Here is a 27,569-nt window from a genome sequence, read left to right as displayed (position 1 = left end):
AGTGTCATCATTGTGGTTAGGTGACATTCTGGCAACTGTACCAAGTGTGGTACAGAAATGACTTACAGAAACCTTAAACGTCATTTGAGGACTGAAGGTCTCCATTGCACTGAGCAAGGTCACATTTTAGCTTTAACCGACTTAATGAATGAGTCGTATTCATTAAGAGTGGAAATGCTGATAGTTTATTACATTTTGAGATGCTATAGGTACAAGCAACATGTTATTTAATTTTACTTAAAGGTTCTGTTACAAGTGCCAACACATGTTGCTTCATGATTGGTAAGATTGCATACAAGCCCTGGATAAAACAAAATGAAAACAAATGTAACACTTCATGTTTTGATGTAGACAGCACTTGATTCCAAAGTAATGTCTGATGGCAACATCCACAAATACAAAGAGGCATCCTGATCGGATTCATTTTGTACATTTTTTTCAATTGTCAACATGTCCAGAAGGGGGTGCTCTCACAAAATAATACCACCTTGGTTGGTGGGTGTGGTAGCTCTGCTACAACCACAACAACTTTAACCTTTTTCCATTCCAAGTCCCTGGAAAAAAAAATTACAAACATAGCACAAATTTCACTCAGTCAACAGCAATTAGCACATAATTGAATAACACCTGCATATGTGTGCTCAGCAATACAAAGACCTTGCACTTCCTCTGAACAAGGAGGGAATCATTTTGGAAGCCTATTTATAATTTCAGCATCAAACATTTATTACAACACGAACCTGAAAGCAGCGCTAAACGTTCAAAGATTGAATCACTTCATGGCCATCAAACATTTCAGTAAACTCAAAACCTTGAATGTGCTTTTTCACTTTCCTTGTCATCCTTATTCAATATGAACAGAAAATGAATGGTCTCTTTGTGCAGTGATAATATATTTTATGTCAATTTCTCCAGCTGATCCTGTTACTGATTTGCCTCTATCCAGATGCACTTCTGTTGGGGGAATGTTTGCTTTTTCCTGCAGACAGGAAGTGATTTCTGTCTCAAATTTTGAAACAAAAAAGGACTGGAAGTGACGACAGGAAAGCTTGGGAGACTGGAAATCGAGGGAACAATCTAAGGAAAGACCAACAAAATATTGTATAAAAATAAAATATAAGGCTCCCTTTCTAACTAGTGGGACAAGGGATAACAGGACTGAAGAATCTTGTATTTTCCACAATGATTTGGTAGCACAAGTACATTTAAATTAAAGAAGAACAAATATTCAATCGCACAACATCTGTGCCGTAAGCATGAAGCATGACTTCAGGTTTGACACATAGACAAGCAATGTACATGCATTCCATTTTGGTACTGGTTCTTATATGGGCCAGTTTTAGTTTGTAAATGACCTGCAGATATGAAATGGTGGCAGAAAAGGGATATTGTACAGTGGTATATGAGTGAACACTATTGGAACATTATTGGCTTTTTGTGGCTTTAGCCCTTTCTGACAATAAAGGAGCCAGAATATTGGATACAGAGCTGAAATGCATGTACATAGTTGTTCACTTTCAGTAAGCATGCACATAGAAACAGTGAGTCTTACAGAGAACCATCCATCCACTTTCAGTTTAAGAAGGACGGGGTTAAAAAGTGTCCCTCACAAGCAGAAAAACACAAAACACACAGCCTACAGCCAACTAAATGTCCATGAATCATCACCATCCTCTGCACTGGAACAAGGTGGTAAACATATCAAAAGCCAAAACTACCAGCATCTTGATAAAGGCTTATTTTTTGTTTGAATACAGCAACAGGAACGCGTCCCTCCAGAGTCGTTCGCTGTGTGGCACATGGACAGGGCCTGTGAAGCCTCGTTGCACAGCATGGAAAGAGAACAGAACTGCAGCATTGGTGTACAAAGCAGCTGCCATGTTGGTATCTAAGACACTGTAGCAGTCATGTTGGACCCGACAGGCAAGAGTCATGAGGAAATGTGCGCAGTTATATCCAGCAGAGGCCTTGAGCCCTTGTGATAGCATGGTCCACAGATGGGACGAACATCAGCACATGATGACCACAGCAGGTGAGGAGACGGGGAGTTTGTCACAAGGCTGATATTTTGGCTTGTCTTGATTTTGAGTCAGTTAAAAGAAATAATATTAATCACAATGTACAATTAAAAAAAGGAAAACATGAGTGTAGTTCCAGCACTTACAGACCCATTTTCCTAACTCTGGGCCAACTTTGGAGGGTAATTAAAAAATAAAATAAAATCCCACTGCCAACTCATCATATTGTCCCAAGGCTTTTGGTCAACAGAGTGCGAATGGTTGAAAACAAAAAGATAAATAAAAGAAGAGGACGAAGGAGGACTGACAGCATGTCTGGACATGGTAGAGAGCCTGAGTCACCGCTTGTTATAGGCACCTAGAGAAAATATGGAAGAGAGAAATTTAGTAGCACCATCACACTGCAATTTAAGTTGGACTGCAGATGTTGTGTTTATGCACTGCAAGTTTCAGAGATAGTTTTTTCTTCTTCAAGATCTGGATTTTTTTTCTGCTGATAATGCTACCTGCTTTTCTAGATGTGTGAAACTAGCACTGTTTATCCTTCAATAAAAAGCGCAGACCATCTGCTGCAACATCTGCAGTTTGTTCTCAGTTTCTGTCCCGCCATTTCCTGTTATCCCTCACACTGTCAACTCACTAATAAGGTTAAAAAAAGTCCCCAAACTACCAAGAACCTTGTTCTTCTGAGTGCCTATGGCCGTTTCTCTGGGAAACTACCTGCTTTGCGGTTTATTTTTCTGTCATATTAGACTGTAAAGAAATATGTTTGGGTTTTTGGACTGATGGTCACACCAAATGACCTATTTTTGGGTCACGCTGAGGCACAATGAGCTCTGAGAAACTGGTGGACTTATGGTCAGTTTTAAAAATGTTTTGACATTTTATAGACTAAATACTCAAGCAATTTGAGAAAATAATCAGCAGATGAATTGATCATGAACATAATTGTTTGTGGCACCCCCTAGTTTTTCAGAGGAATGAGGACTTTTAACAGCAGCATCCTAAATAATGCCATTATCTGAAAGCCACAATTCACTAACCGAGATAGTATTGTCAAGTTATTTCCGGACTGATACATTCTTGAAAGCGTGTGTGAGCAGAGAAAAAAAATGCAAACTTCTAGCTTCTAGCAAATTTAAAAGCAACACTTCCTTTCCAGAACATGTGCAGTCAGGACAGTCCCTCTCTCAACACACACAGCTATGAGTACCCAGTGAAAAGAATCATGTTAAGCTATTAAAAAAAAAAATCGGGCTGGACCAAAGAACAAACATCTGTTAAGAAAGATAGTAAGCAGTAATGTTAACAATATGCAATTTGATGTGAATATGCAATCATTAAAAAAAAAAAAACACACACCAGTGTAGTCCTTATATACAAGGTACATCCTTATTTATTTGGATAATACTTAATAGCCACGTTTCCACCAAAAGTACCTGGTACTTTTTAGTCCCCGGATCTCTTTTCAAGGAACTAAAAAGGTTCCTTCAGCCCATTGTTGTGTGCATTTCCACCGTGGTCTAAAGACCTGCAAACCAGCTGACATATATGTCGTACAAAGCGACGGACTGACATCATTATTTGTAACCACTATCCATGAGCAAAATTTGTAAATGAACTTCAGATTTGATTGGAATATGATGAAAAACTATAGACTTTGCTTTACCATTAGAAACAGCTTTTTTGTGTGGGAGAATAATGAAGAGACACACGATAAAAATCGTTTCAAATTTAATAACAAACTGGATAAAGCCATCACGTTCATAAAATAACTCCAGTACAGAGAAAAAAAACCCCACAAACATAAAAACGCGACAGTTTGGAAGGTCATTAAAATATTTCCTGCTGAAAAGAGCTCCTTATCAGCTGCAGCACTCACGTCTGTGTCCGCTTGAGCGTCAGGGGAATGTGATTTTTAACAACCTTTATTACCGGCTGTAATCAGCTGTTCCGTTTGTTTTGGAGAGGAGGAGACCAACTTCGGCTCAGTGTAGAAACCTCCTGACTGACGTAAACTTAAAACAAAAGCTCCGGACCCAACTCCATCAGCTCTTAGCTGTAAACACACCGCTGCACACTGGCTGCTGTTTCCAAGCATTACAATAGATGCCGACATACAATCTCAGGCGGACATCACCGAGACTTGTGTGCTTTCTGACTGTTGATTGTGATTTATTGGTTTGCAAACAACGGTGGAAAAGAGAGGAGCAGTAGGCCTAGTAGAAATACAGCTGACATGCTCGATTTAAAGCCAGTAGCCTCTATTCACCCATTCTCTGCAAGGCAAGCCCCACCCACCCAAAGTACCAGTACTTTCAGAAAGTACTGCCCCTCCCCCCGAGCAGGGACTTTTTGGGGGGTAAAAAAAAAAGACCCTAGAACTAAATTTGGACCCTGTCCCCGCGGTGGAAACGCAGTGAGTTCCTCCAAAGGTTCCTAGTTCCATGGTATAGCTCATTTGTTGGAAACGCGGCTTATGTTAGTGCTTAGTAAATACAGCCAGTCAGTCACATGGACATCATACCTTTGTAAGCAGCTTCAGGTCTGGTGGAAGGACGAGGGGGAGCGGGGTTGTCAAAGTAGCCATAGCCAGAGCTCACATTCTCATAGTCATGTACACGAGGCTGAGGGGGCCTAAGACGGACAGAGGGAGAACAGGAGTGAAATTTCTGAGCTTTCTACTTCTTTACTGACTGGAAATGTTTGGTCTTCCTAAACAGTAATGGGTCTTGTACCTGGCAGGCTTGTTGTTGTTCCTCTGCCTCTGGTGTTCATACTCATCTCGTGTTCTGGGCCGGACAACTTCCTCCGAATTTGGCTGGGGAAAAGAAAAATTGTTCCTAAAATTATGGTTCTAGTCCCACAGTGGAAATACACTTTCTATATAAAAAAAGTCACATGTTGCAAAAATATTTCACCCCAAAAGCACATGTTTGAAAATGAGCATGGTTATAGAAAATTACCCTGTGGTCTCCCTCTAGCCGCCTCCTTTCTATTGCCATCCGCTCCCTCTCTCGTTCCTTCTCTTTCTCCCGCTCTCTCTCATTCTCGCGCTCTCGCTTCTTCCTGTACTCCTTTTTCTCTTGTTCCATTATCAGTCGAGCGATTTCCTGCCAGAGCGAGACATCAGACGCATCAACAGAAAAACCTCCACAATCCTACGTGATTCGATGTGCGGGCAACACGTCGGCTGTGTTTCATGTCACTACAAATTTATTACACACACACACACACACACACACACACACCATTTTATCTGTCATGAGATCTGTATTCTGAAAAAAACCCAAGTTCACTGCCATGTGTGTATTTAAAAGACTATACTGTCACTTGTACAGTAGTAGATTAAGTCTTCTACATAACCTTGGGGCAGAAAGAGTCTGGTTTAGACATGGCTCCATATACTCAGGGTTATATGACAATAAAGCAGATTCAAATGGCTGAGCTCAGGAAATGGAACGATATAAAAAGAGGACAGACAGCATAAGAAAAGTTTCCAGACTTCGTGCCCACTCACCTCGTCCTGCGCCACTTGGGCTGCACGCACATGCATCTTGCTTGCCTGAAACCAGAAAATAATCAAAACATCACATTTTGCCCAGAGTGGAACATATTGTTCCAACATTTTATAACATGGGACATTTCAGAGATTGAGGTATTTCAGTTGGGTTTTTTTGGACACTGAAGCTTTTCCACACAGACGTTAAGAGTATACTGCTTCATCACATCGTGCTATTCCAGTGCTTCTTTCACAGTTTTTAATATTAATCTCATGCATTAAACAGTTCACCTTTTATTTGGAGAAATAAATAAATGCTAATACTTCTCTGGGGTCCTTCCTCACTTTGATTTCCTCCTCTTGGAGTTTCCTTGCCACCTCCATGTCCTTCAGCTCCTGCTCGCGGAGATCAAGCTTTGTCAGTCCTTTAGTGGCCGCGCTCAGTCCAAACTCTACACTATTTTCTGCTACGACTGCTCCACTCCCTCGGTGCACAATACGACCTGCGAATGTCAGAACATTCAATTATTAGATTAGGGTTGCAACTAAATTATCATTTTCATTATCGGATAATTAATAAAAAAAAAAAAAAATCAATCTTTGTCTTTAAGACATCTTCAAAGTGTTTATTTGACTGTTTTGGCATTTTTCTTGAGAAATGGCAAAATTAATCATTAAAATAATTTTTTTTTTAAATTCTAACTGATCGCATAATCGACTAATGATGTCAGCACTACAAATAGATACAACTGTAGTTGTCGGAATGGACATAGAAGAGCTGTAGTGCATCTCCACTGGTGTTTTGGCGTTTTGTTTAATGCATTTAACGGCTTTGGGATAAGATAAAACAACCAGCTCACCAGCCCAGAAGCCCTTTGTGAATGCCAAATTTCAACTAGTCAAAACCACAATCTGATTCTACTATAAAACCACAGCACAAATTTCAGTCTCAGCACAGTAATTGTTTCTTTACTCAGATCAACCCAGCAGACAATGGAAGGACAAGCGCACCACACAACAAATACAATCACTTCAAACCATCATAATCTGAATCATGTTAATAATCATCGGAGAAAATGAGTGTCTTCATTAGTGATTGCAATGTTAGATCAACCCACCACCTATGATTGTCACAGCAAAAAAGCAATGCCAGCACACCACACAAATAACCCCGCAGAGCCCAGAGGGTGGGGGGGCTCAGGGTGGTACCTGTCTCTCCGTTGGGGTGAGTGTGAATGCTTTCCCTGCCAGGACCCTCCGCTTTTCGGAGGTCCCGGAAGTCCCCTCTCCCTTCGCTCCTGAGGTCATCAAACACCTCTTCGGGGTTGGAGTGGACACGCTGCCGGCCCCTGGCCTTCCTCTCTGTCTCACCATCATCCCCTTCGTCCTCCCAAGAAGCCCTGCCTTCCCTTTGCCTGTCCCAGCTGTGCCCCGGCTCCTCTTCAAGCGCTCTCTCCGCGCTGCTCGCTCTCGCTCGCTGTCTGTCTTTCTGTCTCTGCCTGTCTCTCTCTTTGTGTCTATCCCCGCTCTGTCCTCTATCTCTGGTTCTTTCCAACCTGAGGTCCTGCTCTCTCCTCTGGTCTTTTCCCATGGGTCTCTCTCTTTCCAGGTCTCTGTCACGTTGCCTGTCCCTTTCTTTGTCCCAGACCTTGTCTCTATCTATGAGGATCTGTGGTAGAGTTGGTCTGGTTGGTCTCTCTTTTCTCCTCACCCCTGTCTCTGTGTCCTCCCGCCCTGGGCCCCTGGCTCTGCCAGTCTCTGTGGGCTCATAGTCTGGATACCTGTCCCCATGCTTGCCTCTGGGCGGCAGCAGGTGCTCTGGGTTTGGATCTGCATGCCTGCTTCGCCCTCCTTCTGCCACTAGGTAGTGCTCAGGGAATCTGGAGCGGCTATGGGGTGCTGCTGGGTCCTGCCTTGGGTATCTGCTCCTTTTGGGTTCTGTTGAGCTATAATCTGGGGAGAAATCCCTTACTGGAGCATAAGCATCATATCGGCCTAGGGAAGAGGATTTGTAACGGGTGTCTTTATCCAAGTCAAGGGGTTTTCTTGAGGCTGAACAGGACAGAGGAGAAGGAGCGAGGGTGGGAGGAGTCCAGCATGGAGAGAATGATGATGACAATGGTGAGAACATGGAAACGTGAAAAATGACAGACAGGAATTATATGCGCTAAGATGATTAGTAAAAATGGAGTTAGACACAGCACCTGTGAAAAGAGTGATGGACAAAAGACAAAGTACATGCTATAGATGTAAAGAGTGCAGGTATCAGCAGCACCCAAAATGTCCACAGGTGTGGTTATTACTGTGGGAAGATTCAGATCAGGTAAATAAAGCCTAAATAAAGATGGTAATATTTATGAACAATAGTCTTAAAGAATGGAAAAGCTCTAAAACACTTCAGACTTAATGTGAAATAGTGGGACAAACAATATGAGCTTTAACACCCTTGAATACTGTGTGTTGTTTGATGGACACAGATGAAAATGAATGTGGCACACATCATGGCCGACTTAAAAATGGGAAAAACCTGAACTTGAAAACAAAATGTTCTTCTTTAAGAAAACCATCCTGCTGGGAGTTGGCTTGTGACTGGCAAAAGTTTGAATAAAAACAAACGAGAGAAAAAGCTCATTGAGGAAGCACACAGCAGTAGGCAGCACAGAGAGTCAGCACAATGGAATTCCAGTTATCTAACCGGCTGCTTAATGTCTAATCGACAGGAGCTGGTTGACGTTAAAACTTCTTGGAGGCAGGTACAAAGACAGCCTGACAGTTACCTGCTCACAGTGACTGAACAGGGTTGAGTGTTTGCGCTCTATCCCATCTCAATTTTAAATACACTTACTCTCTTCCTCCCAATTTTTCCCCAGTTGTGTGTCTGTCAAGTGGCCTCACGATGGTTTGTGCGCAACTGTAAACCCCTGGATTAAGACAAACAGCAGCCCCTTATTTCCTGTGAGGAGTAGCCAACTGCATGGCCTGGTGAAAAGAAACATGATTTTACAGACATGTCAATATGTGTGTGTTTACATGTGAGGATATAAAAACTAGTTGGATGGGGTTTTAAAATGCAACACTACACTATGAAGTACATCCGCATTTTTTGAGTCTCAAAACTAAACAGCTTTGTGCACAGTGACAATCTTGTAACCTGCACAAAATGTATCTGGTTACTCACTGTGAAGTCAGTCCCTTACAGCAGGGTTTTTGTGTGTCAGCCTTAGGGCCTGTCCTTCGACAAAGCTTAGAAAAATGTGCCCGCCTTTAGCTTAGATCAATTCCTGCATGTCTATGGGATCATGCAGCAGCTACTTTAAAATAGCCCAATACTGGAGTCCAACACAATTTAGAGCCTCAATTCTGAGCCTCTCCTGAAACTGTTTGCTGCTCCCCAGGGGAGCCCCGCCTCCAACTTTTAAAACACATGCCCTACAGCATTACATGCAGGGTAAACAAAGGAGTTGAATGTTTGTTCTACTGTGTGTACATTCACACTGCCACAGTTGTATGCGCGCACACACACACACACACACACACACACACACACTCCAGGGACATTATAAGTGAATGGTTATGTAACCTGCAAGGCAATACTGCAAACAGAGAGCGCCTGTTGGTGGCACAAATATTCTAGTGTAAGAGGGAGCAGGGCAGAGTGGCTCAGTCAGCAAAGACGTACTGCAGCTTCATAACGAACGCCTGCCTTGTGTGACATCAAAAGAGGTAATGCACCGGGACAGCTGGTGATCCATACAGCCCAAACAGGACAGGTAGACTGACGGGTAGAGACACTTGCTCAGTCCTGTTTGTGTCAAAAAAGTGTAGACACATACACTGTACTCTCTAAAACCAGCCTACATAGCAGGACTCTTTTCCCTCTCTGCTCACCATCGAAAAATGACGTGAGTGCGGTGGTGTATGCTAAATGTCACCCTCAGCAGAAGACAAAATCCAAATCCAATCAATCAGAGTCAGTCTGCCAGATTAGGATCAGCAGGCTGAGAAAGCTGGGAAGAAAAGGGCTGTGCTTTTAAGAGTCGGGAAGGAACTTTAAAAAGAGTTGTGTGAAACTTGCTTCCCTCCCACGGTCACAACAACTATGGCTAAAGAACTGTCTGTGCATTCAGACCGAGCCACAGTACTGTCGGATAGCTGCTACATTTCTCATGCTGGCAAACTAATAGCCCGTCACTGTAAAAGGACCTACGTTAAACCTGCTCCACCCTGATCTTGAGTTGAATCGCGTACACAGGGCAACAATTCACACAGAAGTCAATTCAAATGAGCCACCATTATTCTTTGGGTAGAAAATGAACGGACCTCCATTGGAATGACTCATACGGTGGGGTGATGTGTGTATGAGAAGACACAAAATGGATTCTTACCAATGCTTACCAATAGGGCTGAAACGATTCATCAATTAATCCGATTACTAAAATGCTAAAGAATTTGCATCGACGCTTCGTTTAATCCATATAACTATATAGCACGCTGTTTCGCACGGATATTTTTTACTGTCGCACTTCACACTTACGCTGTGTGAACACAACGTGATTAAGATGGCGCTGTTTGCAAAGTGGAGGAAGAGAGAAAATAGCGAGAGACGAAGAAGAAAGTGTCCAAAGTATGGGATTATTTCAAGCTAAAAGAAAACATCTGTCATGTTACATTCCGTCCACCGTAAAAACGAAAGTTATGTCGCCTCGGCAACAGCACAATGGCACCTGATCAGAAAGCACCCGGTGTTCTGCCAGCGGACCACAGACAAGGTAACAGTAACAGCAACTTTAGCGTTTAACTGAAATCATGATTTATTGTTGAGTTGAAGGCTAGCCAAAGTAAGCCACTATCCTCAGCTGAAAATGTACACACGTGCGTTTGTTGTTCTCCTGGTTGGGCCGTGAGTTTGGGTTGTAACGTCATAGTCTTGAGTTAACTGGGTCTCGGGGAGGTGCACCTTAGTATAGCTATATCATTCGGGTGATATTTGTGTTGGTAAAACAGTTGTCTTTTTGTTGGTCTGTTGATCTGATGTTTGCTGTAAATTATTTGTCTGTAGGAACATGTAAGCCTCTCCCTTCAAGGTTAATTATGTGCTTAGAAATGCATTCCAAAATCTTTGCCTCGAGTCAGAAACAATCTCCAGCTCTGTGCGGCATCAAAACCACACACATCCTCCTCATGCATCGCAGTCCACAGCAAAGAGGAGGAAACATATCTTCTCTCCTTTCACAAAGAAGCTCATACAACCAACAAAAACGTATGAATAGACACACACACACGCCAGTGGTGCTCTCCCCACCTCCGTGATCCTCAAAGTACTCCTCCTCAAAGTTTGCTTCCAGCTGTTTCTGTCTCCTCCTTTCCTCTTTCATCTCCTTCTCCTGCAGCTTACGAGCAATGGCCTACAAACAAACATGGGCCACAGTAAACATCCTACATGAATGTGACAAAAAATATTCTGTAACAAATATGTCACTTTTCAAACATATCATATTACTGTGGTGAGATGTACTAAACCCTGATGTTTCAAACAAGTATGAAAGCGTTACAGGGCCCTACTCAGACCTGTAAGTGCAGTTTTTCATAGAACTACGGAGCAATGAGACTCATCACTCCCTCAAATTAGAGAGCAAAAAATATTCAGTGGAATCAAGGGATATTTCGAAAGATTTTGTAAAATTTTTAAGAGAAGTTGAAGCACAACCTTTAGAGCAATTTATGCAATCATGATGGATGAACCAAAACTGAACCATAGGCCTTGGAGAACACAGAAAGTACTACTATTTAATATTATAATATACTAATTATTATAATAATTATTCTTGATTTACAAAAACATCCTGATACTGTAGCATCACAATATACTTAAATCTCTGCTCTTTAAGTACCGTAGAGCATAAATCATGGTGATTAAAAATACAGGTCAGGTCACTATGGCCGTCATTCCATTCTTACAATGGGGAGGAACAAACAAGGTGGTGATTCAAGTGCAACGACCTGCCCATGGGCAGTCTGTATGTGTGTTTCTTACCGCATCCTTTTCCTCCTGCTGACGCTGTTGTTCTGCCTGTCGGACCAGTTCTTCCTGAATCTCGTGGGCTATCTCAATATCCTTGCGCTCACTGTTGCGATAGGTTGATGTGTGTTCATGTGTACATGGGGAGGCGTAGAGAACATTAAAACATTTATAAATAAAACCCAAACATATTTACAACTGTTTATAGCTTCAGAATTGTACAACAATCTCTAACAAACAGTATTTAATCTGTAATGTTTGTAATCATACAAGTAAGGGTGTAGATGACGGACAAGATAGGAAGATTATATTTATCTGTCTCTTACCATAAACCAGTGATTAGATTGCTTTAAATTTCTCTTATTCTTATCTCTCAGTCATCAACTTGCCACAAGATTGAAAGTCACTCTAGTCTTAATCCAGACTGGCTGAATATAGCAGAGACTTTCATAGAAAATGAAAGCACTTCTACGCTGCCAAACTTCATGTATTGTGTAAGTGTCAAGTATTAATCAGGAAAATATAAACTCACAATGTATTATACATGAAGAAATGATCATGTTACAAAAGAGAAAGCGTGTACACAGGAATATCCCCGGCAGGTGATGTTGATCTCAACGGCTCGCTTTGGCACACTCACAACTTTAATTTGACAACAACAACACCATCTGCGTAGAGGGCCGGTATGCAAAGATGATTGCTATCTTTGCGTGAGTGTAATACTTTACTTAAAAGCAACAGCTTAACTAGCTTGCACTGCACCAGTATTTGACCTGAGCAGCAGAGAGCTCTGTCACTTAAGCTGGCAAAAGTTGACAGACTGTAGCGCCTTGGTGTGCCTTCTTCAGTACAAACTAAGAAACAAGTGATGCTGCATTCCTGTGCAAATGTGTGTGTTTGTTCAGATCTGAGAGTGGGTGTATATGAAGTGGCACTGGCAAGTGCAGGGTGGATTGCAGTGTGAGCTCGCAGCATGACAAGCAGCACTGGCCTGCCTGGGTCGATGGTGGAGCATCTGGCCACTCCCCAGGGGTGCGATCCCACATATGCATACATATGTATGCGTATGTGTTTGAAACAGTGATCTAACTAAAACTGTGAGTCACCATTTTTATTTTAATAAAAACTGCACAACAGAGAGGGGGGATTTTTACTCCAAGTGCCTTTAGCAGGCTTCTGCTGCGGCTGCTGGACTGGACTGAAGCAGAGGCAACAGGACACTTCGCTATGTCTAGAAGCTGTCACTGTGCACTTTGTGGGGAAGCTGCATAGCTTTGGGCACGCAGCTGGAGCTGACCCAAACCCCCTTAAAAATATAATTATATATCACGGCTATGGAGATACCACACATAGACCACAAAAACTATGAATGGTCTGCCTGCTCTTTATCACAAAGAGAGTGTAGAAAAGTAGGTATTACTGTCCTAGCTCATCACTGCTCTCTCTGAGAACGAAAGAGCATTCACAAGATTATTCCTGGCAATGAACGTAATGACAACAAAGGAGTTACATCGGACGATAAATCAATTTGCAGTCATCTGTAGCGGGAGAGCCAGATCACTTCGCTGATAAAGCATAAATCTGTCTTATGTATAGCATTTGGGAGTAATTACACTGATCTGAAACAGATGCTTTCCACATATTAACACATACTGTACCGCGGGTATAATTGCAAAATATTCTGATGACGTCATGAAGTCTCTGAGGGGCAACGGGCACTTCAGAAGTTAGACGAAACAAATACAAAGTCATAATTCTGAGAAATAGAAGTATGGTTACAGCTTCACCTAGACGAATATCTAAATATAAAGTTATAACCACATAACAGCTTTCAAGTAAACTTTCAATCTCATTGCTATTTTAACCAGGTAATCAGCCATTATAGACTTGTCCAAGTATTTCTCCTCCTTATAGGTTGCCTTCCCTAGGCCTAACAACTGTTGTGTGTGGTTTTATCGTCCATTTCTCCCAGTGGAATTTTGCATTGATATAGATATGTATTAAATGGAGTGTGTGTGAGTGAGTGAGTGAGCGAGCGAGTCACCCACATGTCAACGTGCTGTTTCTGGCTCTGGACCATGGCCCGCTGATCCTCCTCCTCCTGCAGCTTCTTGGCCACCTGCAGGTCCTTCTGCACAAGACGGCTCTTATTGACGTTGGACGCCAAGTGGCTCTCAACTGTAGAAACAAACACATAAGCACTGCTCTTGAAACTGTGTACACACAAAAGGGAGCAGGTCGACTGGCTGGACCGCACTAATAATGAGGAATTAGATGAATGCTGAGTAAGTTTATTTATAGAGCAACACTTTCTTGAGTTTTTTCCCTCTCTGAGGAGAAGTAGTATTGTTTAGATGGTCTGCAGATAACAAGATTAACGTCGAGGACACAGACGCTTCAGTCACTCGTAATAAACAGAGAGCACTCTTAGTCACTGAGAAATGAATGTTTGCGGCCGAGGTGCCGTTCCAAGGTTGGGTGATGGCACGTTGTGGCCCATAACAGATGATAAATCCTGCTTGCTGACGCACTCACAGCACTTGGTAAGCACGGAGAGCATCACTCACTCACTGAGCTCTGTTTCACCTGGCTATCAATCTGTTCCCAGCTTTCATGTGAAAAAGGACCAAATTACGTTTGGCAATTTAGCCGTGACAGCTTCCATAAAGTTTCTGCTTTCTGACTGGTGGGATTGAAAGAGGAAACTGTTAGTCACAGATGTGGCAAGTTGATAAAAAGTCAAGGGGTTTACATTGATTTTTTTTTTTGGATGACATCTTACAAAAAAAAAAAGATTTGAAGGCAAAATTGATGTCACAGCCCAAGATAAGGCTATCATTCATCCACTGTATTTTATTGATTCATCTTTCAAGTCAAGCAAAAAAACAAAAAAAAAAAATCAAAAAAACAAAACAAAACATGACCGGGCATTGTGACATTTTTTCATTTAACAAACTAGGGCTGAACGATTTTTTAAACCAATTTTGCGATTTCATATGCGAATAATTTTTAAGCTCTTTACCTTCTTTTTTTCCCCAAAATGTACAAGCAGTTAATCAGTGTATAGTAAGACCAACACAATATTAGATAGATTAAACATTCGTTCTTTCTTTCTTGTAGCCCAGAGTTGTGTTATGATAAAATTAGGTGATGTATGAATTGCATGAATTATTCTTATGTGAAATGGTGGAGAAGAAGTATCAAATTTTAATAATATGAGAAAGATAATTTGAGTCAAGTCATGGCATTAAATAATATAACACCTTCAGGTAGGCCTACCTACACATGACAAGAAAAACAAAGTTCCCCACAGTGTGTTATACAGCGCTCAATTCAAAACCTACAGTTCAACCACCAATTAATGAGTCTATCTCAAAAAATACTCAGTTTGAGGTTCAATTCAGAAGTTGGCCACCGAAAAATAAAGCCAAGTGACAATCTCAACCACTACTACAACCACGTTACCCGCAGGTGGCGGGTATTACTTTCATTCCCTATGTGACACTAAATTTCTGTAGTGTCAGTTTCTGTCAAGCTTAATATCGCAATTGCAATTAATCGTTCTGTCCTAAACTCAACCTTGAAGAGCTCTCATGTCATTCAGAAAAAGGAGAGCTGGGGTGAGAGAGCTGGACTATCTGAACCTCAGACATATTAGTGGGGAGCTGCAGACTAAAAGACATACCAAAAAACACATACCAGAAAAAAAAGACGCCAAGTGCTGACACTGCCATAAAGAAATGTTTTCCATGCGACATTTGGATGCTTTGGTGTGTTGTAAGCTCAACATTTTGAATGGGAATAAAAGCCAGCTGTTAACTCCACACTAACTTAAAGTGAATGTGCTAAAAAGCCCCTTTTGTGATGACCATCTGTTGATATGATCCGGTGGGGCCAGGGGGGGGGCTGGATTTAGAAGACTGTCAAGCTAGGTCAGCCAACATTTTGCTCAGTGACCTTCAGGGTCAAAAGGTGAAACAAACATTATTCCAGCTCAAACCAGATCAGTGATTGTGGCAACAAAAGGGAGCAAAGAAAGATGAGTCTTGGTTATGGATCACTATTGCTTTAAAAGGGTTAATGAGAACACAAGGACAGGCCAACCAAAACCATATAAATCACAGCTAAAACAGAGCCTAATCTGCACTTAGGGTATGGCTGGGTGACATCTGGCCATCTTTCTCGTAGAGCTCTTTGCATAATTTACCCTTTTATGGGGATACAGAGGGACATATTCATGGAAACAGAAAAACAAACTATTGTCCAGAGAAGTAAAAAGCTGTTATGTCCTTATTCATTTTCTATACTGTAAATGGGTCCATCCCTTTAAAACAAAACCTAACCATCCATCACCTATAACCGCCATAGCAGGGTCGCAGGGGGCTGGAGCCTAGCTGATGTTGGGTGAGAGGTGGGGTACGCCCTGGACAGGCCACTGGTTTATCACAGGGTTGACACATACAAATAAACTCACATTCACACCTATGGGAAATATCACAATTACCAGTCACCAATTAACTTGCATGTTTTGTGTACTGTGGGAGGAAGCCTGAACACCCCGAGGAAACCCAAGCAGACGCGGGGAGGAGCAACAAATTTCCTGCACAATCTAAAAGCAGTAGTCATTTGTGTCTGATGAAAGGAAGGCCTTGTTATGTCTGGGTCTGTCTGTGTCACCGCCTCTTGGTAGAAAATGTCCTTTCAGCCTAACTCAGCAGGAGATGAGGCATGCATGGACAAACACGAAGCTAACAAAACAAAAAAACATACAAGTCTAAAGATGCACAACAGAAGAGTTTGGGAGAGTGTGCGCATGACATGTACACACAAAATAATCTTCATATGCACACACACAGAGAGTTAGAGACAATAGTATCTTCCAGTGTGCTCCATATAAAACCTCTGCTAAACTGACTGTGCCGTCTAACTTCAGATCCAGAATCAGGGCTTCCCTGTGCACCACACACAGATTAATGGGATCCAGTCAAATTACATGCAACAGTCCACTGTAGTCTGCCACAGCCCTGCCCTAATACAGTATGGTTGTGGCATCCTGCACCATTCACACAGTTAACTGTGTGGCTGCAGCAGGGTTTATGTAGGCTTAATCAGGCTGCAGCCACTGACGCTGCAGTTTCCACTGTCAACACCTTTTGCAGAAGGCAAAAGAGGAGCATGGTGGACTCACTGCTTTCATTTTTCTACAGCTTTGCTTTGAAATTATATTTCATAGTCAGTATATTTCACAGGTCAGTGATGTATTCAGGAACATTACAGCACAAAAGCAGGACAGCAGATGGCACGAGTTTGAGATAAGGAGGAGTTACCTTCTCTATGGTGAAAACGTGGGGGCTGGGGAAAACAAACATGACTAATATGTAGTAGTTTCTTACTTTCTTGTTCCTGGAGGTTGTAGGCCAGGCAGTGGTCCTCCAGCACGGCAAAGTCTCGGCACACTGAAAGAAAAAAGAAAGTGAAATTTACAAATAATACTGATACAGATTTTTAAGACAGTTAAGATCTCCATCTGACATTCACCGTATCAGATGTTTAACATCCGGCTCATCTGGCAACACACAAGCTTAAATAGGAACACTGACTCACATCAAAGCACAGGAAGCCAAGTTTAATGTGTTAATTAAAACTCAAAATGTTAGCAATGAAATATAGCACAGATTACATTTGCAAAGTTACAAGTATGCTGACAAGTACTCTATAGCAAAATTAATGAAAAACAGCAACACGCTCAGCATTCAGAAACGCTATTCTCAATTCACAATGTGACGTTAGGGTTTGCCTTGTGAGCCTCATTACTGCAAGATGATACTGAAGCAAAATCTAAAGATCTGTTACACTTAATGCCCAAATTATTTATGGACTAGTTCCGACACCATATAGGAAATATAAAAATTGTACGTCCGGATCTTTCGCAAATTAAAACCAGCCTGATAAAGAGTCAGGGCCCATGTTGACTTGTGGTTTGGTTATTTTTTGTGTCCAAAGACATGAAGTGAAACTGCGAAAGAGGAACCGTCATTTGCCTCGGACTGTAAAAGCCTAAATAAAGACAGATGTTGAAGGAGCTCTTCTTCTTAAACCTGCGTCTCACTTCTTAAGTTCCCTCTCGCCTCTAAATAACCTCTGACAAGCTGCCAGTTTAAATCCCTGTATTGGCTGAGAAAATGCCACGAGCACGCCAAGTACAGTACATGGTTGAACCTCTCCCTCTAAGAAAAGCAATTTGTGTAGATCAGCGAGGCACAGACACACCTGTAACTACTTTTGTTGGATGATATATTGTCCCAGAAATAACTGCAATAAGCAATATTATTGTCATTGTAAGACCATTTTATACCACTTATATAATGATAATATAAATAGATTTATATGTATTTTAATATGGAGATATATCATAAATGCTTATGTCATTATAATGTTATTCAGCCACAAGAGTTAAATGATCTTATCAAAGCTCTAACCTAACACAAAGAGATCTGAAAATCTGCTTATCTTCTGAACAAACCTATTTTCCAGTGAGTCATATTTACTGTAGCTGGGTTTTTGACAGCGCCTTATCATTTTTATTCAGCGTATTGTCTTCTCAGCTCTAACCTCAAGGACTAAAACTGAACACGCAAGGCTAAAAATTATTATCTCACCTGTATACATGGTATGATTTGACATGACATTTTTTTAGCCACCAAAAAGTTTTTCCATCTTACACGGACATCTTCACAACAAATCTAAACCACAGCAGGCTTTTCCATTTATGGTTTCAATATTATTCTGCCAAAATGCTGTGAATAGTCATTGTGCAAACTGTTGTGGGAGGGAAGTTCAGTTCTAAGGATGAAAGATTTTCTTCATTTGAATATTCGGGATCCACCAGTCTTCAAATGCTGTCGAGTTTCCTGTGTAGGAAACAGTAGAAGCTAAGGGGAGGGGGGCATGGAAGACCTTTCTCATACCCTCTGCTAATTGTGGATGTGGACTTTATATAGCATAGGATGTAAGGCTCGTATAGTATCTGCCTTTACGGTCCGGTGAACATGTATTTAACTACCCTCTGTTTAGCATCCATCTTGAAGGACTGCAGTAGGAAACTTTTCTTTAGCTGAAAAACTTGTGTAAAGATCACCGCATTAAAAATATAGAAGAATTACAATGAAGCCATGATCTCATCTTGCAGGAAGCCACTCACCACTCTGCAGTCGACAGTGGGTCTATTCAGTGACGACCAAAATAAATAATGTAACTTACTCAAGAGTGTTTCTATTATCTACTCTTGTTTGAGGATGAGACTTATTCCTATCATACATCTTATATATTCAGTCATATCAATCCTTTCTTTGACACTAATCTTGTATTTAAAGCTCTCCTCCTTCCAGTTTTTAATACCGAGCCTAGCGCCACTCAGTAACCTCACACTGCCAGGCTCACAGCCCATCATCTGCTCTCACAAAGATGACTTCATCCACATAAAAAATGAATAGCCAGCAAGAGTCTAGGACTATGTGTTGGCGTGCATTAGAGAGAGCTCTGGGTAAACAAATTATTTGCCAATATTATTGACAAACACAGAAATGCCCGGGACTCACAAACAAATCTCAGAGGAGAGATTGGATAGATGGGGGGGGTGACTGGGCGAATGGTTGGGTTTGAACAGATGCTGTGAAGAGGAGGGAGAGACCCCCCCCACCGCCTGACAGCAGTATTGGATTTGATTAACAGACCATTTTTCAACCATATGCTTAATCTTCTTAGCCAAGAAACTTCTATAGCCCTATACATGGATCACTTTAACTTCTGTAACAGTGTGGGTTTTTGCGACAGTTCCTTGAAAATTGCTTTTTGCTAACTGCCGTATTTAAATGGGTGTATCTTTCACAGCATCACCAAGCAACAAGTGCCGGAAGGATTACAGCCACGAGCAATGGTTTAGTTTTTCACACAATCATTTGATAAACCTAACATGACACCTCGATGCACATGTGACCACAAGAGACGAGCCTTTTGTTCATGCTTCATGTGCAGTGGGAAATGGCGAAATACTTCATCTGCAAGTTACAGTACAATGCCACTTGACAGGCTCACAACATTTTGTGTTTTCCTAACACACAAGGGATGAAAGTTGAAACTTTTCCAGCAGCTTTCTCAGTCTCTCCCTCTGCAGACGGGCCAATCAGTGGAAATGCTCACTCCTTCTCTCTCTGACCAGAATAACAAGCATCCTGCTGAGCAGCTGCTTCACACTAACAGGGCACGGTCCTTCACACCAGCACAGCATCCCATCCAAACTCTGCTTCCTTGTAAAAGCCCCACTCTCCACCTGCTTTTCACCTTCACGTCAGTAGCAACAGTAGACAAAGGGGGCATGTATATGAAAGTGATGAGGGGGCTTTTTTGTTGTCGTTTTTTAAAGGTCTTTCTTGCTGGTTACTAAGGTTTTTAAGATAATGTTTCAAAGCAGTACAGTAAGTGTAACCGAATATGTCAGATACTCTTTCAGTCCACTGTCCAAGCAGCTTTGATCACAAAAAAACTTAAACACATCCTGTCCTTGGCGCTCTGGCTGAACCACATACCTTACAACTAGACAAGCACGTCCACGTGATCACTACACATCCACTGACTCCTATACTGTATGTAACGTTACCCACGCTGGTGTCGTGCCAGATTGTGTATATCCAATGCTTTGCCCACAGAGCTTTTCACCATAATCCAAACACAATCTGCCAAGCTCTTTTCTCCTGCTAAATCAATGCTTCTAACCTTGATGTAGGCAGATTTGGACTGGGCTACAAAATCTGGCACGACGCTTACACACAAGCTAAGAAGACTAATCAGTGCTTGCTACCTGACTCTAGCCTTAAGTCTACTGACCTATAATATATATATATATATATAAAACCGTGGTGTAGGAGCTCAAAGAGAAAACACCTGTGTTCACTCGATTAACATTTAGCCTTGCTTGTGTCTCCGAGCTGAATAACGTTACGTGTGATGCTACTAAACAGCTAGCTTAATTCACATTTAGCCGGCAAATATGTTACGGACGTTACCCTCTTTCACTCCAGGTAGTTTATTCTTGTCGATGCTAATGTTACATTCAGCCATGTTGTCACCGATAATAAGTCACAAAAAAAGCCCGTTGACGTTGAATTACACTTCCGCGTTTCTTCCGAAGGTTAACCGCAGGATGATTGATCGCCTTTACTCATAAACCCGATTGATGGTTCAGGTGCTGGACGGCCCTTCTGATTAGTTTCGGTAGCCACCCTCCCTCGATACGTCGCTGCTGTAATTGCCTGGCAGCTACTCTGCTGAAGCTAGCGTGTCAGGTTTTCTTACGAGCGTCCCTCCCCGATCCTTCCTACAACCCGCCCGCCAGGTCAGAGCCAGTGAACGCACCATTTCCGCCTAGACGTGTCAAAATAAAAGACTTTGAATCCCTGAAAACTCTATAACATCAAATGCTCAATATCAAATAAGCGGCAAAGAAAAAACAAAGCAAACTCATATCAATAATTATATGTTAAGATTTTATGTCAATTCAAGTCAAGTCACTTTATATTTATATAGCACATTTAAAAAAAATAGGAGTTAACCCAAAGTGCTTCCCAAATACACAATAAACCCAAATACAAGTATCCACGAATAAAAAGTATAAAGAGTAGGTTTTATACCATTGGGTATCAAGATTAACACAATAAATACAACACTGGTACACATTAATGACAGGTTAAAATCAAAAGCAAAGTAACTCAAATGAAATACATAAGAACAATGTCAGATTAAAATGCTGTGAGAGAACATTAACACAATTAAAAGTGGGCTTGACAAAAACCCTTGAGTCAGAATGAGGTAAAAGCCAGAGAAAAAAGTAGGTCTTTAAATTAGATTTGAAGTTGTCAAAGGTGGAAGAATATTCCAAAGCCTAGGGGCAGCAACAGAAAAGGCCCGGCCACATTTAATTGTTTACACTCAAAAACTCAGCTAGTCTACCTCATCAGGACATGGTGGGTGATTGATAGTGACTGAACTGTCATCAGAGGTAATGTTGCTAAATCCTGATTGGTGGATTGTAAGAAGTAAGGTGCATCACATGTTTCCAACTGAGGCCTTCAACTCTTCAAAACAGTGAGAAGATCACAGAAAAATAAACACACAGAAATCTCTCATGTGAAATAACCACACATCCTATAACTTTGGCAGAGAATAGTCTGTTTATTCAGGATCCCATTGCTCATAGGAACAGTGACTCATCCACATCTTTTTTACATTCAAGCATCTCGTGATTTTAAATTCCTACATTTTAAATTGTTGAAATAATTGACAGACGTTCTGCAGCCTACATAATTCACATGAAGACAGCAGACCAAAGACCAAAGAAAAAAATCCCTTAAAATATTGTTTATTTAGTAATAATATATTAATAATAACAACACACTTATTTATAGAGTGCTTTTATGGTTCTCAAAAACACTTCACAAAATAAAAATAAAGTGGTTAAAAGGTCATAGAAACACATTTAAAAAAATGTACCATTCACACAATCCAAAATAACAAAAGTGTAGAAGAATAATTCACAAGTCATACAATACCTGCAATAACATTTATTACACAACTATACAATCCAATGGTACTTATTAAAGATTTAGAAGCCTATCAGCAGCCACGCCTTCGGGTCGATTTAATTTTGAAAACGGTGATTGATCATACTTCCGGTACCATTCTCGATACATCTGGTTAACTTGACGCAGCAGCCTCAGGCTTCGTGACAGTAGACAAGCTGCAGCTACATTAAGTCTTCATCACGAAGCGAAAGGGAACCCACCTCTCTGGGCCAAATCTATGGTCCAAATGAATAATGATGCCTCAAGGCAATGTATGTCGGTTAAAAGACTTAAAACAAAGTAGAGTGACCACACTCTTGACCACACACACACACACAGACACACACACACACACACACACACGTGATCTGACTGCAGCTGGTATTCTGATCGTGTTAATGTGATTGCTCCCTCTAGTGTTCAGCATTTCAACTTGCAGGTGTCTGCCGCACCTGTCCCCCGCATGCCTCCAAGTCATTTTCTTTACGGACTGCGAGCACGTCAATTATAATGAACTGGTAGGCTATTAGTGGTCCATCTTCTGGTCAATCAATGACACCATTCGTAGACGCCCACGGCCTGTGTAAATATCTAATGCTGAATCAGTCTTACTGTTTATTTTTCAGTGACATAAAAGGTCAACATGGCCCTGACCTCCTTCATAAGCAGTGCTGGGCAAGTTACTCAGAAATTTTAATATATTACTCGTTACTAAGCACAGGCTACTCATTACTGTGGGAATCAATGCTTTCACTACCACCTCCTTCACCCCCAAACACAGGAGTCTCTCCCGACTTTTTAACTAATATCATATTCATAACAGCAGCAAGCAGTGTGTTTTTTTACAAAACATATTGGCCTGTTTATTTACTTATTTTTAAAAATAAAGCAAGCAAATCCCAACTTTTGAACAGCTGTTTTTCAGCACATGTAGCATTTATAAAAGCAGTAGGTTACGTTGACGCCACTCTCTCCCGACGGGTCCAAGCATCAGAGACAATAGCGGCCGGAGTTTCTTTCGCGGTTGAAAGCTATTTGCTGGTCGAGTTTACAATAGACGACAATGTTCTTTGAATCTTAGACTTTGACACAATATGGCAGTAGCTACTTACAGCTGTGGAAAGAACGCGTCTCTCCCTCGTTCTCCTTTCTTTCTTTAGTTTTTGACATGAATAACATAAGGTCCGGTACCGCTGTGTACAGTCGCGCATTCACGTCAAGACGGTACGTTCAGTAACGCAGTAATTCAGCGTTACTTGGATTAGTAGCCTACCTGTAATAATATTACTGTTTTAGAAAAGTAATTAGTTGCACTAGTTACTGGGAAAAGTAATAATGTTACTGCCCAACACTGTTCATTAGTGGACTGGTTGGGAGCAGATACAGGATTGATGACTGCATAGCTTTGGCTCACCTATTAATTGAAACTACATTAGAAATAGAATAGAAATAGAAACTTAGGACTGTTCGATTGTTTGCAAAAGCTTTGAACTACTGTATATTGATATGTCATTTAGAGAAAAAGTAAGGCCTTGGTGCATGCACTTGATATTTACTTGATATGAACAACCCCCTGTTATTTGTTTCCCTTGCTGAGTATGTTGAGTTTGTGTGTATTTGTGACATAGGTGCTTCCTGTGTCTTATCAAAACATTTAATTTTACTTTATGACTGAAACTACAAGTTGATGATTCGATCCCCCAACAGACACTTTCCTAACTCTTTCAGGTTGCTCCACATTGCTAGTTTTAGTGTTCATCAAGTCATTGAGCTGCGGTGTATTCAAAAGCTGAATGACAAAAGTGATGGATTCACGAAAGGTTCTTGGATGTGAGACACTAGACGTCAGCAGGCTCCTAAGTCAGCCTGAAGTCATGCAAAGCAGTCTGGAGCTTTTACGAGACCCTTGTGAGCCAAATTCATTCAGGGCCAGCCAGCTCATTTCCCTAAAGCTTGACAAGCACAATGCTTGCTCCTCTGGCAGAGGTATGAGATGTGATTTCCTTGATGCACAAAGCAGACCACAGTGACTTAGGAGGTGTTGGGTAGTTGGCTTGGCCGCAGTGATGGATGTTCTTTCATCTCCAAATTAGGTCCAAGGCCAAGATTGAGGTTCTCATCTCTGGCTATAATGCACTCAGAGACACACTCCCGTGTATCTATTTAAAGAAGCAATTAATGTAAAAGAAAAATACTTGCAAGTGCCAAAAAACATCTGGTCTCTCATATCCAACAGGCTGATTGATAACATCCTCTCTCTGTTTGATTTGCCCATGTCAGAGTGATGTAGGGTTACTGGCCTCGCCTACAACATCAGATCACCGTATTTCACTCAGACACTCCATGGTCCCTGTGGAAAGGTGGCCTATTGATGAAATCCACAATGACTAGCTATTGATTTAGTACGCAAGGGACGGACTGGCCCCTCCTCCTGGCCCCTGAAAGGATAAATATATTGACAGGATGGACCCATGGCAGTGGATCTCTTGCCTTGCTTGAGGGAGTGCTCAGTGTGCGGCATTAGTTTGGGACCAAACAATGAATACTATGGATAGGGTTACAGTTGTGAACTACTGCTTAGGACTCCTGGGTTTGCTACTACTGCAGGGAGTGCTAGATGTGGAGGGAAGGAGCATATTTAACCCAGGTAGGTGTGCAAAAAGTGCATGTTTTAGATCTTTATACAATGAAAATGCTGCTGAGGACGCAACTACTGCACCCCTTAAATTGGAGCCACTGTTAGTCTAATGGTTCAGTTGGTCAAGAGATGATGCCTGACTATGACGTGAGATGGATGTAAGTTCACTTTCTGTTTCTGTTTTGTTATATTCATGGTGCTTAAAGTTGCGTTTTTGATTTATTTTGCATATGCAGGAAACCATGTTTTTAATCCAAAAGAAGACACAGATGCCCAGAGCAAGATTCTGGCACTGTTACTACACAAGAGCTTAGTTCCTGTGGAAAAGGATGATCCTCTAGGTGAGACATAAAATAAAATGGTGAAACTAATATCACTCACTCAATCGCATTCTTGCTGTGACGGTGACGGTTTTCCCATCTGCAGGTCTTGAGCTGGCCAATAAACTAGCTGAATTAGAGGAGGTAAGGATATTTACAGATTCACCTTGAAGCAACTTTGGGGGAAATGTGTGTTAGGCAGAAAATCATGATTTATTACAGGTGAAATATATGGCGGAATGTAGGCATCTTATTGCAATTTATTAAAACAAATGTGAATCAACTGTAAGTAGACAGGAGGTTCTGAATGAAAACAGATGGTGTACTGATACTGAGAGGACAGCTACCTGTCTTGGTGTGTTTAATAAGTCTGATCTCTGTTTGTAGCTTCAGGCGCTGAAGGAGGACCTGGAGCTGGAGAGGGAGATCACAGCCAATTTGGCAGAAGGCAAATCCATAACTAGGAAGAGGGGTGAACGTAAGTTAAATTCAGTACTTCTGATTTAATGTGCATCTTACAAACTGGTTAATGTTTGTATTTAATTACAAGCATTAAAGTATTAATATTCTGCATGAACAATGTAATTCTACAAGTCTTTATCTCTTTCCATCTGCAGCTTGCTTCTGGAAGTACTGTGTCTGACATGGATGCAAGAGGGGGAGGACCGCTGTGAAATCTTGCTGCAAAGCCCAACATAGCCTTAAGTCTCAAAACACCAGTAATATAATTACACTGTATTTATCCTAGCAATATAGTGTTGTACCATAAACCACAAAGTCACCAATAAATCTTTGATTTCCAATGCACCCAGGTGCTCTCATGAGAGATCTAAGGAATGCGGCTGTACATCTTTAATCTGTAAATAAGCAGCTACTCACTGGAAATACTTGAGGGTCAGACATGACGAAATGTACTTGACTGCAAAGATACGTCATTCTTTTAGCAGGGATTTTATTTGCCTACTGCTTGTGTTTATGTCGCTCTCTTGTGGCAGAATTCGGCATAACATTTTTTTGTTCAAATGCCAAATAACATTTCATCTGTCACCGCTTTTAGGAATGCACTTCTGTTCATTTTACAAAATAAATAAAATAATAATGTGAATATGTCATTTTTTAGAGGTTTGAATTTTTTTTGCATTACTTTTCTGTTACTTTCCTGCATAGAAGTTACCAAGTGAAAGAATGTGGCACATGGTGCTGATCTGCGGTGACAGGTGAATTACTGCACAGTGAAGTTTGTTTGGATCTTTTGGAGGAGGGTGACACAGCTGAGTTACAGGCTTGGTCTAAATAATGGGAGAGGTGTTGTGAATATATCTGACTCATGCAGAGCACGGTGAACACATGAGGTTTCAGGGAAACCAGTCTGAGCGTGACGCTGAGCTGCCCATCACAGCAGCATCAAAGAAAGTGTCGACTCTCACTTTGATACTTTTGGGTGAGTCATTTGCATTTCAAATGTCCAAACTTTTCTTTTTTTATATAAAAAATTTAAGGGAAAGAAGCAAATAACTAATTCCATGGCGCAATAGATTGTTCTGTGGTGGTAACTTTTCTGTTACCACTTTGTATTTTTCAATCATTCAGTATTATTAATAATTTTTTCATGAACACTTATAGTTTATTTGTTTTGGCACTGTATCTGCTCTTATGGTCTAAGATAATTCAAATTAATTCAATTCAATTCAATTTTATTTATATAGTGCTAAATCACAACAACAGTTATCTCACAGCGCTTTTCATAAAAGAGCAGGTCTAGACCATACTCTATGATGCTATTTACAGAAGCCCAACAATTCCCACCAAGAGCAAGCACTAGACGACAGAGGCAAGGAAAAACTTCATTTTAAGAGGCAGAAACCTCGAGCAGAACCATGGCTCAGGGTAGGCGGCCATCTGCCTCGACCGGTTGGGGGTGAAGGAGAGAGATATAGAGAGAGAGGAAGAGGGAGGGAGGGACAGAGAGGGCTGGCAGGAGAGAGAGAGAGAGAGAGAAATAGAGAGAGAGAGGAGGGAGAGACAGAGAGACAGAGACAGAGAGACAGAGAGACAGAGACAGAGAGAGAGAGGAGGGAGGCAGCCTACACAATATACACACAGAGGTACAGACAGTAAAGGTGATGTTGCTATAGACTAAATAAAAAATGGTACAGATATTTATAGTAGTGTTAATGATAATAATCGTAATGTTAATGTTTATAATAACAATAATAACAATAGGACTAGTAACAATAGTTGTTGTAGCAGAGGGTGTCGAGCAGGAACACGGGGGCAGCAGGTGACCCGCAACCACAGATCCAGACTCCACTGCTCCAGAGCCAGAAACACCTGCAGGAAGTGACAGGAGGAGAGAGGAGAGAGACGAGAAAGCACAAGACTACCGGAAAGGGGAGAAGTTGTGTTAGTAACATGCAATAATGGGATGAGGTTGCATACAGAGGGAGAGAAAGTAG

At 41.4% G+C, this 27,569-nt stretch overlaps 2 protein-coding genes across 4 annotated transcripts; one reads left to right on the top strand and one right to left on the bottom strand.

Annotated features, from left to right (window-relative positions):
* Positions 1-162: 162 nt before the first annotated feature.
* On the bottom strand, positions 163-20,902 carry ccdc50a (coiled-coil domain containing 50a). 3 transcript variants are annotated; one of them, XM_038715817.1, is made up of 12 exons: positions 20,602-20,902; positions 16,933-16,995; positions 13,588-13,717; positions 11,555-11,645; positions 10,823-10,925; positions 6,730-7,572; positions 5,845-6,023; positions 5,539-5,583; positions 4,985-5,131; positions 4,757-4,839; positions 4,546-4,655; positions 163-2,376 (listed from the first exon to the last, which is right to left on the bottom strand). In XM_038715817.1, exons 1-12 carry the CDS (start codon positions 20,654-20,656, stop codon positions 2,357-2,359), a joined length of 1,869 nt encoding a protein of 622 aa, XP_038571745.1. In that variant the 5' UTR covers positions 20,657-20,902; the 3' UTR covers positions 163-2,356. The 3 variants fall into 3 exon arrangements, with proteins under 3 accessions (XP_038571745.1, XP_038571747.1, XP_038571748.1); XM_038715819.1 differs by having other exon boundaries at positions 5,866-6,023; XM_038715820.1 differs by lacking the exons at positions 10,823-10,925; positions 11,555-11,645; positions 13,588-13,717; positions 16,933-16,995; positions 20,602-20,902 and adding an exon at positions 8,699-10,205 and having other exon boundaries at positions 6,730-8,499.
* Positions 20,903-23,556: 2,654 nt separating this feature from the next.
* Positions 23,557-26,222, top strand: uts2d (urotensin 2 domain containing). Its single transcript, XM_038717009.1, has 5 exons — positions 23,557-24,802; positions 25,030-25,134; positions 25,220-25,257; positions 25,501-25,591; positions 25,731-26,222. The coding sequence occupies exons 1-5, from the start codon at positions 24,694-24,696 to the stop codon at positions 25,754-25,756; spliced, it is 369 nt and encodes a 122-aa protein (XP_038572937.1). The 5' UTR covers positions 23,557-24,693; the 3' UTR covers positions 25,757-26,222.
* The last annotated feature ends 1,347 nt before the right edge of the window (positions 26,223-27,569 follow it).

This window comes from Micropterus salmoides, unplaced genomic scaffold (genome assembly GCF_014851395.1).
Source record: "Micropterus salmoides isolate LMB-PRFRI ecotype aquatic unplaced genomic scaffold, ASM1485139v1 Ms_hic_scaffold_13, whole genome shotgun sequence".
Classification (NCBI taxonomy): domain Eukaryota; kingdom Metazoa; phylum Chordata; class Actinopteri; order Centrarchiformes; family Centrarchidae; genus Micropterus; species Micropterus salmoides.
The sequence above is the reverse complement of the archived record's forward strand: the minus strand, read 5'-3'. Positions and strand labels throughout refer to the sequence as shown.